At 41.7% G+C, this 14173-nt stretch overlaps 1 protein-coding gene across 1 annotated transcript in view; it reads right to left on the bottom strand.

Annotated features, from left to right (window-relative positions):
- dlgap1 (DLG associated protein 1) overlaps positions 1–14173 on the bottom strand; it is a 338923-nt gene that overhangs the window by 154275 nt on the left and 170475 nt on the right. Inside the window, exon 3 of the mRNA XM_033019586.1 lies at positions 4582–5606. Within this exon, the coding sequence (XP_032875477.1) occupies positions 4582–5538 (957 nt within the window). The 5' untranslated portion in view covers positions 5539–5606. The remainder of the gene's footprint in view (positions 1–4581; positions 5607–14173) is intronic.

Raw genomic sequence — 14173 nt, 5'->3', positions numbered from 1 at the left:
TATCAAAACAACTAAGTTCTTAAACTTCATATTCTAAACTTTGACCAATGGATAAATGCCAACATGCCAGGTGAATGCCTTATAGAAACATCGAAACATAGAAAATAGGTGCAGGAGTAGGCCATTCGGCCCTTCGAGCCTGCACCGCCATTCAATATGATCATGGCTGATCATCCAACTCAGTATCCCATCCCTGCCTTCTCTCCATACCCCCTGATCCCTTTAGCCACAAGGGCCACATTTAACTCCCTCTTAAATATAGCCAATGAACTGGCCTCAACTACCTTCTGTGGCAGAGAGTTCCAGAGATTCACCACTCTCTGTGTGAAATTTTTATTTCTCATCTCGGTCCTAAAGGATTTCCCCTCTATCCTCAAACTGTGACCCCTTGTCCTGGACTTCCCCAACATCGGGAACAATCTTCCTGCATCTAGCCTGTCCAACCCCTTAAGAATTTTGTAAGTTTCTATAAGATCCTCCCTCAATCTCCTAAATTCTAGCGAGTACAAGCCGAGTCTATCCAGTCTTTCTTCATATGAAAGTCCTGACATCCCAGGAATCAGTCTGGTGAACCTTCTCTGTACTCCCTCTATGGCAAGAATGGCTTTCCTCAGATTTGGAGACCAAAACTGTACGCAATACTCCAGGTGTGGTCTCACCAAGACCCTGTACAACTGCAGTAGAACCTCCCTGCTCCTATACTCAAATCCTTTTGCTATGAATGTTAACATACCATTTTAGATGATTAAGATTTACTGATTTTAGATGATTAAGATTTTAGATGATCAGCCATGATCATATTGGATGGCAGTGCTGGCTCGAAGGGCTGAATGGCCTACTCCTGCACCTATTTTTCTATGTTTCTATGAAAAGCTTTAAAAGGCACCTAGGTGTACATTTTCTGTTGTTCATAATATTGAATCCTTTGTTACACTGCAAATTCTGTTGAAAAGATATTCGATGATTCATAAATATTAAGCAGATATAATTAGAGCAATTTAAACAAATTAAACAGATGGGCTTAGTGAAGGAAGTTAGATTTCAATGAAGATAAATGTAGGAAACATCTAATGAAGTGCACTATTGCAAGTGATTGGGTTAAATCCAACTCCATCTGGATATGACTAGCACTGTGATGCAATAGTAATTATAATTGTTCAGTTGCAATAATTTCCATCATTCTGAAACGGTTCTGGTACGTCAGAGGAAGTAAAATTTAAACACAACGAATGGACATTGTGGGTCAACGTGGTAGCGCAGGGGTAGAGTTGCTGCCTTACAGCACCAGTGATCCGGGTTCGATCCTGAGTATGGGTGCCCTCTGTTGGGAGTTCGTACTCTCTCCCCGTGACCACGTGGGTTTTCTCCGGGTGCTCCTGTTTCCTCCCGCACTCCAAAGTAGTTCAGATTTGTAGGTTAATTGGCTTTGGTAATATTGTAAATTGTCCCCAGGATAGTGCTAGTGTATGGGGATCGCTGGCTGACACGGACTCAATGGGCTGAAGGGCCTGTTTCCATGCTGTATCACTAAACTAAACATGCGAAAGAATGAATCACATGGAGGGTTGTGAATCTGTGGAATTCTCTGCCTGTGGAGGCTAATTCTCTGGATGCTTTCAAGAGAGAGTAAGTAAGAGCTCTCAGAGATAGCGGAGTCAGGAGATATGGCAAGATATAACGGGGTACTGATTGTGCATGATTAGCCATGGATTTAATAATGGAAATTCATGTTTGACTAATCATCAGGAATTTTTGGAGGATGTAACAAGTAGAATGGATAAGGGAGAGCCAGTGGATGTGGTGTATCTGGACGTTCAAAAAGCCTTTGACAAAGTCCCATACAAGAGATTAGTGTGCAAAATTAGAACACATGGTATTGGGGGTAGGGTATTGATATGGATAGAGAACTGGTTGGCAGACAGGAAGCAGAGAGTAGGAATTAACAGGTCCTTTTCAGAATGGCAGGCAGTGAATAGTGGGGTGCTGTAAGGTTCTGTGCTGGGACCCAGTTATTTACGATATATATTTACGATTTAAATTAGGGAATTAAATGTGACACCTCTAAATTATCGGATGACATAGCCTGGTGGCAGTGTGAGCTATGCTGAGGATGCTATGAGGCTGCAGGGTGACTTGTATAGGTTGGGTGAGTGGGCAAATGCATGACAGGTGCAGTATAATGTGGATAAATGTGAGGTTATCCACTTTGGTGGCAAGAACAGGAAGGCAGATTATAATCTGAATGGTGTCAGATTAGGAAAAGGGGAAGTACAACGAGACCTGGGTGAGCTTGTTCATTAGTCATTGAAAGTAAGCATGCAGGTGTAGCAGGCAGTGAAGAAAGCTAATGGCATGTTGGCCTTCATTGCATTTAGGAGCAAGGAGGTCCCACTGGGGTTGTACAGGGCCCTGGTGAGACCGTACCTGGAGTATTGTGTGTGATTTTGGCTTCCTCATCTGAGGAAGGACACTATTGTTATTGAGGGAGTGCAGCGTAGGTTCACCAGATTAATTCTCGGGTTGACGGGACTGACATATGATGAAAGAATAGGTCGACTGGGCTTGTATTCACTGGAATTTAGAAGGATGAGAGGGAATCCTATAGAAACATATAAAATTCTTAAAGGATTGGACAGGCTAGATGCAGGAAGAATGTTCCCTATGTTGGGGTAGTCCAGAACCAAGGACCACAGTTTAAGAATAAGGGTTAGGCCATTTTGGACTGAGATGAGTAAAAAGAATTTTCACCCAGAGAGTTGTGAATCTGTAGAATTCTCTGCCACAGTGGAGGCCAATTCTCTGGATGATTTCAAGCGAGAGTTAGATTTAGCTTTTAGGGCTAAAGGAATCAAGGAATAAGGGGGAAAAGCAGGAACGTGGTACTGATTTTAGATGATCAGCCATGATCATATTGAATGGCGCTGCTGGATCGAAGGGCCGAATAGCATACTCCTTCACCTATTTTTTGATGTCTCTATGTTTCTATCCCAGTTGCACTGTACCCATGCCATAAGCTCATCTGCCTTACCTGTCAGGTTCTTTGCATTAAAGTACGAGCAGTTAAACGAACCCTCCTTCCTCGCTACCTGCCTTTCTCCTGTCTATTCTGTCCTCCAACCTTTCTCTCACCACCCTCTATACCAACTTCTAAACTCTCACCTGCCTCTGTCCTGTATGAGATCCCACCCCCCTGCCCATCTAGTTTAAATCCACCCGTGAAGCATTAGCAAAAGTACTTATCTTGGAAAGTCTAAAATTTAGGATCTAAATAAGAAGTAATAATAATAATAATGGATGGGATTTATATAGCGCCTTTCTAATACTCAAGCCCCTTTTCTCTGGATTCTTGTATGAATTTGAATGTTGTTAATATGTTTAGTGAGCTATAGGCTGAAGATACCTGGGGGCAGTGTAAGCAGCAAAGAAATTTCCACAGCACAATATTTTATTGTAAACTTTGAGTAAATCAATTGCACGTAAATTGCCTTGAAAAAAGTAACTCCACACCGGGCGGCACAGTGGCGCAGCAGTGGAGTTGCTGCCTTATCACGCCAAAGACCCAGGTTCCATCCTGACTACAGGTGCTGTAGGATAGTGTTAGTGTACAGGGATCCCTGTTCGGCATGGACTCAGTGGGGCGAAGTGCCTGTTTCCATGCTGTATCTCTAAACTAAACTAAAATAAACTAAACTAATCTTTTGTTATAGTTGTCTCAAAGTTTTCAGGAACATTTATTGTACAGAGAATGTCTACCATTATCGATGATCTAAACTTATTAAAAAATGTGATATCCTAAAAAGAAGGAATTCACTTCAAGAGATTCAAAGAGAGGGATTGTAAATAAGTTTACATCCAGAATGCAATCGATCAATTCAAAAGTAAACTATATTTAATATGAAAAACTAAGTGAAGCTGAATAAGGATTTATTTATAGATCAGTTATATCCCTTCACCTAAATTTGTATAAATCTCCTAACCCTATATACCATGAAAGCCTTGAAATGAAATGAATGCCATGAAATTTCATGAAAGGAGCTAAGAAGTATTATCATGCAATTTATGCCAATGCGTTGTATTTGCAAACCAATAAAAAAAATCTAATTTCCAAGATATTTTATGAAATCAGTATCTCCTAAATTTGGGGCAGCACAGTGGCTCAGCAACAGGGTAGCTGCCTTACAGCGCCAGAGACCCAGGTTTGATCCTGACCACGGGTGCTGTCTATATGGAGTTTGCACGTTCTCCCTGTGACTGCCTGTAATTTCTCCAGGTGCTCCAGTTTCCTCCCACATTCCAAAGACGTACAGGTCTGTACGTTAATTGGCTTCAGTAAAATCATAAATTGTCCCTACTGTCTAGATAGTGCTAGTGTACGGGGTGATCACTGGTCGTTGAAGGGCCTGTTTCCACGCTGTATCTCTAAAGTCTAAATTAATAAAAACAAGTTGAATCTATACTGCTCTGCTAATGTTGGAGGCCAAAGTTCACAAAACACGACCCCTGCATTACAACCCTGTTGAATTAATAAATGAGGTTTGCAAATATTATATATCCTGACATTACATAGTATTGGATCCATACCTGTAGATACTGGCACGAACGCTCTTGCTGGCATGTTTCAGATTTCATGAGAGTTTTGTTGTCAAGATTCATGGAAGATTTCTGATAAACCTCATGGGCTCGGCTCACGGTTAAAGTCGACGACCACGAGCTTTTCTTCATGATTTGGGCATCAACGTTCAATGGGATATTTACACATGTCGTGCACTTCATGTCGTTATTGCCGCGGGCTGTTTTCATCGTCTGCTCATTGATGGTATTGTAAGCTTCCATGAAGTACTGGGACATCGAGCGGTCAGGGCATCGGCCCACGGTCATCACGTTCGTCGGCCCGTGATAAAGGCAAACGTCGCCGTCCAAGTTATCATCCGAGCTCCACCAACTTGACATGTTCGATTTGTTCTTCACCTCCGACTTCCTCTCTCTGCTCTTGCTGCGCTTCCCCCGCTTGGGAGCGTGCACCTCGTCGGGATTTGCTTTACCACCGTTCATGTGTCCCCTGGCGGGACCTTCCAGGGAGTGGGACTTGGTGAACAACTTCTGCACCGAGTGGACCAGGTGGCGTATCCTTCCCGGGCTCTCGCTGCGGTGCTCCAGGGCCGCCCGCTTGTACTGCAAGGTGTGGAAGCCATCGCGACGGATTGGGAGCTGCCTCTCAAACTGGTCCAGGAGGATGGGGGGAATGCGGTTGATTTTATTGGAAGTGGGCGCAACCGCCAGGGCGCACTCGTCCTTGAGATCGTGGTGCGAGCTGTAATGTCTCCTGGGGAAAGTGCTGCTGGACGTTTGGTCATTGAGTTGAACCGTGCAGTCCGAGTGAAACGAATTCCGCTGGGGATAATAGCCATGGTCCCCAGGGTGGGAGTCGACTGGGCTAATGAGGTATGGCTTCCTTTCCTGTTGATGGGAAAGTGGATCATATGAGAGGTCACAGTTAGCAGTATGGAGGTGGCCCCGGCTGCTTGATAACCCTTTCATTCTTGCACCTTAGACTGTCCCTCAGTCATTTAATAGCTGTAGTTATTATCAGATGTCTTGAGAAAGCCCTAAAAAATTACAAAGGGAAATGACCAGTCAGTAATGTGTTGGTTCTGCGATTTAAAAAAAAACTAGCATTAAATTTGTGAAAATATTTTCAATCTCCTCGATTCCCAAGCAAATGATTAGAGATGCAATTAAAAAAAACCTCCAGCTTATCTGTATTCAATCTCCTTTCCATTGCAAAGTTCACATTATTTTGTTAATCAGATTTCAGACATCAAGGTTTAAATTATGCGGAGATCAGTAGTTCATTGTTGCACATTTTAATAGTAACTCTTCATCATTGATGTGATTTAAAAAAAACATTAATTTTCCTGTGCATTAAAGTCCCCAAATTCATTAGAGTCACTTCAACATTTTACTATCACTCTAAATTGAGCGCTCATTGGTAAATTATGCTCTAGATTGTCAAAGAGAAAGTGTATTCTCCACATCCAAGATTGTTCAGGGTTTTCCATTCAATCATATCGTCTCTCTCTTCTAAACAGCGCTGCAGTTCCATTAGAGCTTCACTTAGTAACATTATAACTTATTTTCCCGTTTACTCCATTTACTCCAGCTTTCTATGGCAATGATTCACCAACGTCTGACTAAAGAAATTCCTCCTCATCTCCTTTCTACAAATATGTCCTTTTATTCTGAGGCCATGCCCTCTGGTCCTAGACTTTCCCACAGTGGAATTCATTGCCACAGACTGCTGTGGATGCCAAGTCAATGAATATTTTTAAGACGGAGATTGACAGATTCTTGATTATTATGGGTGTAAGGGTTATGGGCATGTCTGGAGTATTGGGTTGAGAGAGAAATGTAGATCAGCCATGAATGAATGATGGAGTAGATTTGATGGACTGAATGGCCTAATGCTGCTTCTATAACTTATGAACTTATGAACTTTTGAGTTACAGGCTTACATGAGCTAGCACATGGAACAACCATATTTCTATATTGTACTTAATATGGGTTTGTGCCAAAATGACTCGGACACTAAATTTTAAGTTTGAAGAGAGATGACAACATAAATCTTGTTACAAATAATGTAGTAATAGTTTGCCATTCTTGCCTGCATCTTCCATCAAGGCACTGTATGCAACATGAAATGAGCAAATGACACAACAGGGAATATTCTTTTGATGGTAGTTTCATGAGTATTGCCATGGTTACCGAATGGAACACAGTTGTTATTTCCAAGTGATGCCAGTTTCATGAACGCAGGGTTCTGTTATTAGTGATGCTTCATTATCTCAAGTCTGATTGGAAAACATTAAAGGAACAGCAACGTTATGAAACAGGTGTTATTTTCCTATTGCAGAGTCACGTATTATAGAGTACTTACAGCACTGTGATTAGCTACATCAATACCCTGCAACTTTGCAAAACATCAGGTCAGACGGTGCTCTTAAATCAAGACTTTTGTAGGAAAGGAAAAATAAGTTTAGTTTAGTTTAGCTCATTGTCACATGTACCAAGGGCACAGTGAAAAGCTTTTGTTGCGTGCTAACCAGTCAAAGAAAAGGCTATACATGATTACAATCAAGCTGTTCACAGTGTACAGATCAAAGATACGGGGTATAACATTTAGTGCACGATTAAGTCCGATAAAGTCCGATTAGAGATAGTTCAAAGCTCCGCTGAGGTTGATGGAAGGGTCAGGACCACAGTCAAGCTGGAGAGAGGATGGTCCAGTTGCTTGAATCTTGAGGTGTGCATTTTCAAACTTCTCTACCTCTAGAGGGGAGAAAAGGGAGTGTCTGGGGAGAGTACACAAAATTGCTGGGGAAACTCAGCGGGTGCAGCAGCATCTATGGAGCGAAGGAAATAGGCGACGTTTCGGGCCGAAACCCTTCTTCAGACTGGGGAGTGTCTGGGGAGAGACTTGTTTATGCTGCTGGTCTTGCTGAGGCAGCGTGAAGTGTAGATGGAGTCAAAGGGAGGTTGGTTTGCGTGATGGTCTGGGCTGTTTTAAGGATTTCTACTGACATCACCCGTTTAGACAGTAAATTCCAGATCCCCTTCACATTTCTTCATCAATTCACTTCAATCGTTGAACGTTATCTCTAAGCCAAGGCCGTTTTTGTCCATCTTTGCACAGCGCAATTAGATCCTTGTTTATAAAAGGCAATCTCAGTCTGATTAGACTCTCCTTGTAATGGATAATTCCCCAGCTCTAGCAACTTACTTGCAAATTTTCTCTCCACCCTCTCTAATGGTGTCAAATTCTTGCAGCAACTGGTAATAACTAAGGTTTCAATGCAATTCCCACATGAACTCCCTGCTCTTAATATGATTGATTAAGCCTAATATCCCATGTGTCTTTAATGTTGGTTACATCTCATTTTGGCTCAGTGGAGATGTACCCCAAAACCCTTCTGTTCACTCACACTTTCTATTACTTGGCAATTTATCTTTTGTTCCTTCAGTTTCTTTGCCCATTGGATATAATTATATTTGCTACTCTTGAACCACCTATCCAGTCCATTGATATCTTCTGCAGTATACGCAATGTATCTTTAAACATGGAACATGCTATTTTTGTTATATCTGTGAATCTGCTTTCAGTTTTGGATTACACTTTATTTTTACCAGAACGTCTAAACATTACCACTGAAAAATGTATGTGCCATATTCAGATTCAGATTCAGATTCAAACTTTATTGTCATTGTGCAGTGTACAGTACAGAGACAACGAACATATGACGAGCATATGAGGACAGATGCAGGCTTATCAGTGATAATTGTGAGGATTACTAGCATGCGATGTTTAGACAGGTTCAGTAATTAGAGATTGAATATAATTACTTGAAAATGTTGATATGAGAAAAATAGGTATGATTAAAATATTATCACATGTGTGCCTATTGCAACTTAGCACATGGAGCTAACATGGGCAGTCATGGTGGCGCAGCGGTAGAGTTGCTGCCTTACAGCGAATGCAGCGCCGGAGATCCGGGTTCGATCCTGACTACAGGCGTTGTCTGTACGGAGTTTATACGTTCTCCCCGTGACCTGCGTGGGTTTTCTCCGAGATCTTCTGTTTCCTGCCACGCTCCAAAGACGTACAGGTTTGTAGTTTAATTGGCTTGGTATAAAAATTGTCCCCAGTGGGTGTAGGATAGTGTGCGGGGATCGCAGGTCGGCGTGGACTCGTTAGGCCGAAGGGCCTGTTTCCGCACCGTATCTCTAAACTAAAATGTAGATCAGGGAACAACGAATCACATTAGCAACATCATAACATCTATTTTTCTTATTTTTAACTTCTGGGTGATTTTCTTTGTATTAACTCTAATTGATTGCTCCAATACATTTTTCAAGTCTCTTCATTCACTGTTACTGCTATCCCATTACAAGTCACCAGTCAGTTTTATTTATTGTCACGTGTACCAAGGTACAGTGAAAAGCTTTTGTTGTGTGCCAACCAGTCAGTGGAAAGACAATGCATGATTACAATCGAGCTGCCGACAGGGTAAAGGATAAAGGGAATAACATGAATAACATTCAGTGCAAGGTAAAGCCCAGTAAAGTCCGATCAAAGATATTCCGAGGGTCTACAGTTGCTCAGGACTAGGCTCTAGTTGTTGGAAGGAATGTTCAGTTGCCTGACAACAGCTGACAAAAGCTGTCACTGAATCAGGAGGTGTGCGTTTTCACACTTCTACACCTTTCGCCCGATGGGAGAGGGGAGAAGAGGGAGTGGCCGGGGAGTTGCTGGGGAATGTCAACAAATCATCTTAATTTTCTCCTTCTGAACCTTCTGTTAGTTTTCAATAAAGCAAAGCAAAGGACGGACATCATTCTTGGCAGATAGTTCAACTACACGAAAGCAAAACCTTTTGATGATGAAATCATTATTGTACTTTCATTATTAGTACACTGTGCAACTGAATCACCCTACCACTACCAGAGAGGAGTGCTGAACTACTATTTACTTCTTTGGTGACCCTTGGACTTTCCTTGATCTTTTACATTCTTTAACCACAACCCAGTAATCTTTCTATACCTGGCTTTACCTTGCGTAAGTTATTCCCTTATCAAACATTACTCCCTTACACTGTAGATGGCTCGATTGTAATCATGTCTTTTGTGCTGACTGGATATCACGCAACAAAAGCTTTTAGCTGTACCTCAGTACATGTGACAATAAACTAAACTGTACTTATTTATTGATTAGTTTTGACCTCCAATGTACAGATTTTCTCCACATGCTTGGCGTTTCACAAAAAAACATAGATAAAGCGAGTAGAGGATAAAGATAGACACAAAGTGCTGGAGTAACTCAGCGGGTCAGGCAGCATCTCTGGAGAAATGGATCGAGACCCTTCCTCAGACTGAGAGTCAGGGGAGAGGGGAAAGTAGAGGTATGAACAGGTTATGAAAGGTATAGAAAGATTACTGGGTTGTGGTTAAAGAATGTAAAAGATCCTATGGACTGAGCATTAAGAATGAAACCCCGGAGGTACAAAAGATTGCAGATGCTGGAATCGTGAAGAGAAAACCAGCTGTTGGAGGAACGTAGAAGATCAAGCAGAATCTATATAGGGAAATAGATGATGTTTTGGGTCAGGATCCTTCTTCAGACTGATGGAGTAGAGGGGAGAAAGCTGATAGATGTGAGGGGAAGGAATGGGACAAGTGATATGCAGAATTGGGTGAGGAGAGGCAGATAGGAGGAAGAAGAGGTGGAGGTAGTAACCAAGGCTGGAGGTGATGTGGAGAAGACAAAAGGGAATTGATGTGTAATCTGATAAGGAAGGAAGATAGGAAATGAAATGTAGATGGAGGGATAGTGGGTGGAATGGGGGTGAAGGGGGGTTAGTTGTGGGGAGAGGGTGGGAGGAATAGGGGATTCAGTGTAGGGAGGGGTAGAGGATGACTAGATGGTGGCAGGGAAAGGAACTTGGTGACTGGGTAAAGAGAAATGGAAGAAAGTGTGCATGGGGGTGGATGAAAAACTAGGTAGAGATGAAGGGGATGTGGGGGTGGGGGTTGGAGAAGTCAGTATATATGCCATTGGGGTGTAGGCTACCCTAGCGGAATATGTGGTGCTACTTCTTTTAGTTTTGTCTGTGGCCTTAATCTGGCAATGGAGGAGGCCAAGGACAGAAACATTGGCATGGGAATAGGAAGAAAAATTAAAATGTTTTTATTAGAATGAAACTTTATCAGTTCCTGTCATAAATAAGAAAGCGATGAAACACCAAGTCAAATCAAATGCTGCAAATGAGAATTACAAAGATATTTATCAGAATTTATTCTTAAGGTTACTTGACTGTGGTTTTGTCTGCAAATAAACTGTACTTATAAAAACCGTTGTCAACCGTAATATCCTTGCTGTATAAATGGTATCTTATTGTGAACATCCTCTCTTTTATGTATTAAAATGATCCAACTGATGATTTCATGAAGTATTAAAATAAGTACATTGCCAAGTATTAAAATTAGGAACTAATCTCTGGAAGTTGAGGATAATAATTCAAAGGGTGCTTTATTGGACTCTTTGGTTCGATAATCTACTGTTGATTTTTTAGTATATTGCACCGAATAAAAATGAAATGCATTAAAAAATTAAGCAATTTCATAGTTTTAATCTTGGTACCTCCAATGAATTAGACAGGGTTCCTTGCATTTTTGCAATCTTGTTATAGAGTTAATTAGATTGGTTTTACTGCTAATGGTGCGTCACCACAGAGCAGAAATGGTACATTTGTTTCTGTTCTATTTTAGTATTCAAAGTCTGACAGCATCCAGCTGTTAGAAAAAGGATGGCGTAGTGGAATCTGATAAGGGGAGTGAAATGTAGAACGGGAGGGAGGGATAGTGAGTGGAAGGGAATGGATCCCGATCGAACCCGGGTCTCTGGCCCTGTAGAGCAGCAACTCTACAGCTGCGCCACTGTGTCACCTTGACTCTATGACTCCACATGCAGAGATGTTCCCCTATCTTGTCACAGGCCCAAATACCCTGATTTAACATAGAAACATAGAAAATGGGTGCAGGTATAGGCCATTCGGCCCTTCGAGCCAGCACCGCCTTTCAATACGATCATGGCTGAGCATCCAAAATCAGTATCCCGTTCTGGCTTTTTCCCCATATCTCTTGATTCCCTTAACCCTCAGAGCTAAATCTAACTCGCTCTTGAAAATATCCAGTGAATTGGCCTCAACTTCCTTCTGTGATAGATAATTCCACAGATTCACAACTCTCTGGGTGTAAAGGTTTTTCCTCATCTCAGTCCTAAATGGCCTACCTATCCCTTATTCTTAAACTGTGACCCCTGGTTCTGGACTCCCCCAACATCGGGAACATTTTTCCTGCATCTACCCTGTCCAATCTTCTAAGAATTTTATACGTATCTATAAGATCCCCTCTCATCCTTCTAAATTCCAGCGAAATCAAGCCCAGTCGACCCATTCTTTCATCATATGTCAGTCCCGCCAACCTGGGATTTAACCTGGTGAACCTACGCTGCACTCCCTTAATAGCAATATTCTTCAAATTATGGGACCAAAATTACACACAATACTCCAGGTGCGGTTTCACCAGGGCCTTGTACAACTGCATTAGGACCTCCTTGCTCCTAATCTCAAAGCCTCTCGCAATGATGGCTAACATGCCATTAGCTTTCTTCACTGCCTGCTGGATTTGCATACCTGCATGCTTACTTCCATTTGAACACTACATGGTCCCGGCTTCAAGATTAGAACTGCTCGGGAGATAAACCAGTGACAGTGAGGGACTGATGTTGAAAGTATTTGCCCTGTTTGCAAATTCCAGGACAAGACAATATAATGTTACAGGTAGAGCTGATCCTTTCAGCAGTGATGTTAGGAAGCAATTCTACGTACAATGGAGAGTGTCAACTTGTACCTCTCCTCCACAATAAGACAACTATTGATTTTAACTGCAGATAGAAACAAATTGTTGGAGTAACTCAGCGGGACAGGCAGCATCTCCAGAGAGAAGGAATGTGTGACGTTTTGGGTCGAGACTTTCCGACACATATTAATTTTAACTCTTCTCTTGAGAATCTTCTGTGAATGGCCCCGCACAAAACCTTACATATAGAGTTCAGCTACAAATCAAGCACAATCTCGCTGAATGCAAAACAGTCTTGTTAGATTAAATGGCCCGCTCCTGTTGATATTATCCATTGATGTGGCGAATTTCTACTAACAGCAATATCATGGCCTGATAATCTCTTTTAAGCTCGGTTCAACTGGGGATAAATGTTATCCTGGATAGTGGGTTGCCTCCTCTTTTCTTTTCACTGGCAATATCATAGGATCTTTTACATCAATTCAGGAGAGTTGGTGCCACTGAAGGTCTAATCTGACAGATGACGTTTCTAGTGGCAAGACACTGTTTTTGGTACAACACGGAAATGCCAGCCTATCTTTGATTGGACTTTGCTGGCTTTACCTTGCACTAAACGCGATTCCCGTATCATGTATCTGTATACGCTCTAAATGGCTTGATTGTAATCATGTATTGTCTTTCTGCTGACTGGTTAGCACGCAACAAAAGCTTTTCATCGTACCTCGGTACACGTGACAATAAACTAAACTGAAACTGAAACTAGATTTTTGTATTCAAGTCTTTGAACTGGGATTTGATTCATAGAATATTTTTGACTCAAGAGGAGAGAGCGTAACCAACTGATGCGTAAAAAAGATAGAGAAACTATGCTAACATTAGAAACTGATGCCTCCTTGTGATCATGAACAATACAATACAATGATTCATAAAGATAATAGAGCACACGGTTCAAATCAAAGGTTGAAAAATGTAATCATGTAAGTATGAATCACTCCTTCAAAGATACCAGAAATAATATTTAATAGGCCTGATTTAATTTTCAGTGGACCATTCCTCAGTCTTCTGGATCCTTGAATGAATGGCTCACCCTAAGCTGACTGAATAATTTCCATACATCCTCATAGTTACTAAAATGTGAGCTAAGATGGTGGGTGTGCGAGTAATTTAAATTATCAAAGTTACACTCAATTTTCACCTCGCTGGATGTCAATACATTCCCTTTCAGGCAGATGTTGATGATATACAGAAAAGGAAGCCTGGTTGAAGAGATAACTTCTGACCCTGGTACAATTGGGGAAGTTGTCGAAAAATGCGTTAGAAATGACACTGTTGTGCTTCCAGGGTATCAGGGCTCTGTGAATACATAAGCAGTGAGAGCAGTGACACGTACAGAGAGAGACATGTGCTTGACATGCTTGGTTTATGATTGTCCACTGATCCATGGCACTCATGTTACTATTGCAAAATGAAAGCTTGCTCTGTGTTTTATCTTCAGACAATTTTAGCAATTGTGACATGAAGTGAGTTATCAGGGTTTATGAGGTGCACTGAAGTTGTTGAAGCTTTTATTCCCCATTGAAATGCATGAAGGATGTTTATACTGGAAACGTAAAGTAAAATGTATCCTATTATAACTACAGAAAGTGCTTTTAAGCACCTGGAATGTAAATTGTTAGATTGCCAGTGGATTGAGTCCTGAGACAGAGGGCAGCTCAGTGGTGCAGCGGTAGATTTGCTGTCTTACAGTGCCAGAGATCCGGGT

Source organism: Amblyraja radiata, chromosome 4, assembly GCF_010909765.2.
Source record: "Amblyraja radiata isolate CabotCenter1 chromosome 4, sAmbRad1.1.pri, whole genome shotgun sequence".
Lineage (NCBI taxonomy): Eukaryota > Metazoa > Chordata > Chondrichthyes > Rajiformes > Rajidae > Amblyraja > Amblyraja radiata.
Note: the sequence above shows the minus strand (reverse complement) of the source record. Positions and strands in the feature narration are given on the sequence as shown.